Source organism: Pipistrellus kuhlii, unplaced genomic scaffold (assembly GCF_014108245.1).
Source record: "Pipistrellus kuhlii isolate mPipKuh1 unplaced genomic scaffold, mPipKuh1.p scaffold_m20_p_3, whole genome shotgun sequence".
In the NCBI taxonomy this organism is placed as follows: Eukaryota; Metazoa; Chordata; class Mammalia; order Chiroptera; family Vespertilionidae; genus Pipistrellus; species Pipistrellus kuhlii.
The window spans coordinates 16634231-16637210 of record NW_023425529.1 but is presented as its reverse complement, the minus strand read 5'-3'; the positions used below and the strand labels follow the sequence as shown (position 1 = coordinate 16637210).

The 2980-nt window shown below is 35.8% G+C and overlaps 1 protein-coding gene across 1 annotated transcript; it reads right to left on the bottom strand.

Annotated features, from left to right (window-relative positions):
• Positions 1 to 782: 782 nt before the first annotated feature.
• LOC118728611 lies at positions 783 to 1581 on the bottom strand. Its single transcript, XM_036455310.2, has one exon. The coding sequence runs from the start codon at positions 1579 to 1581 to the stop codon at positions 832 to 834; it is 750 nt and encodes a 249-aa protein (XP_036311203.1). The 3' UTR covers positions 783 to 831.
• Between the last annotated feature and the right edge of the window lie 1399 nt (positions 1582 to 2980).

Sequence of the window (2980 nt, the reverse complement as noted above, 5' to 3'; positions counted from 1 at the left end):
CCCTGATGGGTCCTGGATTATAGAGGGTCCAGGCTGGGCTGAGGGAACCCTTGCCCCACTGTGCACGAATTTTGTGCACTGGGCCTCTAGTAATGAAATAAAGGGCCAAAGGGAAATGGATGCAGTTCAAGCACAGAAATATATTTGCTGCTTCTGTTTTTTTTTTTTTGTTTTTTTTTTTTTGTTGTTTTGTTTTTTTTTGTTTTTTTTTATCTTTCACTATACTTGATACATACCTGAAACACAATCATTTTCTTTGAAGCTTTGAGAACATATTATTTCTCTATTTTCTTATTTATCCTCTTTACATATACAAAGTATTTCATATTAATCTTCTTTGAAACATCTGCCTTGAGGCTTTCATAAGTAGGAAAGCTTAGACAATAATTATTTTAAGAACACTATACTAATATACTAAAGAAGCTATAATGTTTGATTATCCATAATTTTTCAATTTGTCCCTCCCTCTATAATTCTTACTAGGTAAATTTCCTTAACCTTAACCTTAAATTACTAACCAATTAAATGGGAAAAAAGATAGTCCTTAAAATTTCATTGTGATAGTATATCAAAACTGATAGGATGAAATGCCCTCAGGTTTCTCATTTTAAAGTATTCTGAAACCTATTCATTTTTTTTTCCTTTAGGAATAGCATGTTTACGCATATAAGAAGAAAACAGGCTTGTCACACTTCCAACATTTTTTTTTTTTAAGATTACAATGTTCTGGAAAATAAATAAGGTTAGAATATGTACTGCTTCAATATAAGACCACTAGAGGTTTCTTTTTTCGTCCTTTTCCTATTTTGTAATCCATGGTGATCATCCGGACTACTTCCAGGATTTTACAGAGCCTCCATATTTCTTTGTTCTGTTCCTTAGGACCAAGTATACATGAATGGTATACAGGAAGAACATAATACAGAAAGTCATGATAACCACTGAGAGTGAAATTAGAAGGATAATGGACATAACTTTTTCCTGTGTCCCCATTATCACACATTCATAAGGTCCAAGACACAGGAGGGTACTGCACCAAATGGGCTTTTTAAGAAGTGGCAGTTGATAGTGAACAAGAATAACTGAGAAGATCAGATGTACAGACAGCTGTACAAGAAAGTAGACAAGATACATTGTCAGCAGAAACTTGTTTTGGGTGAAGTAAAAAATTTGATCTTTTCTTGTTTTTATGGAGTCTTCTTTGTTGTCAGTGTCACTGGACATCTCTTTGAAAGATTCCTTCTTTGGCTTCTCATTCCCCTTTTGCACACCTTGAGAGGCAAAGCTCTCCATCATGAAAAAGTTGAAGAAGAAGACAAAGCCAATCACATACCAAACTCCAAGAATCGGGCTGGTGAAGTGATTCTCATAGCACTCTGCTACACAGGCTTTGGAGATATTTCCATGACACTGGAAGTCTTTGTCCAAGTCAAACCAAGGGATTTGCACTACATACACCACTGACATGTAAAGAAAAGTAAAACTAAACCACAGCATCCGTCCTGTGTAGTAGTTTGTGGGGTCTTTGCTTATCTCTATTATGGTAGCTACCACACCTTGAAGTCTAGCATGGCCAGGCATCTTGGAACCTAAGGTGACAAAAGACAAAGTTGCACAGGAAGAAAGAATGACTGTATTTATAGTCTCTGCTGTTCTCTTTTTCTTTTTACCTTTTCATTTAAATTTTTTTTTAATTACAATTGACATTCTATATTATTTCATATTAATTTCAGGTGTAGAGCATAGTGGTTAGAAATTTATATATCTTATGATGATTCTCCCTCTCCCCCAATAAGTCTATTACCCACCTGGCAACATACATAGTTATTACAATATTATTGACTATATTTCCAATGTTCTATTTCACAACACCATGACTATTTTGTAACCACCAATTTGTATTTCTAAACCCCTTTTCCTTTTTCACTCAGCCCCAAACCTTCCTCCCATTTGCCACAACCAATTTGTTTTCTGTATCTGTGAGTCTGTTCTTGTTTTGTGTTTTTTTTTTCTTTTTTGTTCTTTAGAATCCACATGTAAGTAAGATCATATAGTATTTATCTTTCTCTGTCTGACTTATTTCATTTATCTGCTATTCTCTTAATAGGTACTCTCTCAGAGGGTGCTCAATTGTCTCAGGTGAGAGAATTCCAGAAAAAAGTTAAGAAAAATGTCCACAAGCAATAATCCATTTAATATTTCTTATTCTTTCATTTACAAGCCCTTTCTTTTAATTTCCCTCGCCACTCACTCTTCCCCATCTCATTTCATTTCCCCATCTCTTCCCACAGTTTATTCAGCGTCTGCAGAGCTATCTATCCTGTTTGCTCTCATCACAAGGTCTCGATGTCATTTACTTCTTTTTACAATTTATGTACCAACCTGTGTCAATCAACCAACTCCAGCCAACAGTACAATTCCAACTGTCATAGAACTCTCATTGATATCTGGACATAAAGGTAAGTAAGTCTTCATCACATTTCTCTGAAATGCACCTATGTGAGATGGCTTAACTGAACTTACTGGTGGTCATTTTAAGCTCTTTCTGAAGCCAACTTTTCCAAAGCCCACCACCAGTTTCAAAATCAGTTTCTGATTAACCAGTCAAGACGAATGGATCAATATATAATTGCTTTCTACTGGGAGGACAGCTTAAACTTCTTATTTGCCTTGCATCCTGCTGCTCATTTGAAATTGTCATTGATTCACCAATGTTCTGAGCATGCTGAGTACAGGTACAGTTCTTGCCTTTAATTACAGACGTGATGGTGCACAAAGTGCTGTTTGCAATACATTTATTGTGACCACTGTGATTTCTGTAATTCACTTTCCCTCCTATGACCTAGAAAGACATTGTCAGAACATTTTACTATTATAATGCTCCTCACAGTCATCACTTGCTCCCGCTTCCCTACAAGATAGCTGAGACATTTGGGGGCTTGCATCACAGTTCAGCTTTTTCCTTTATTCCATCCTGTTC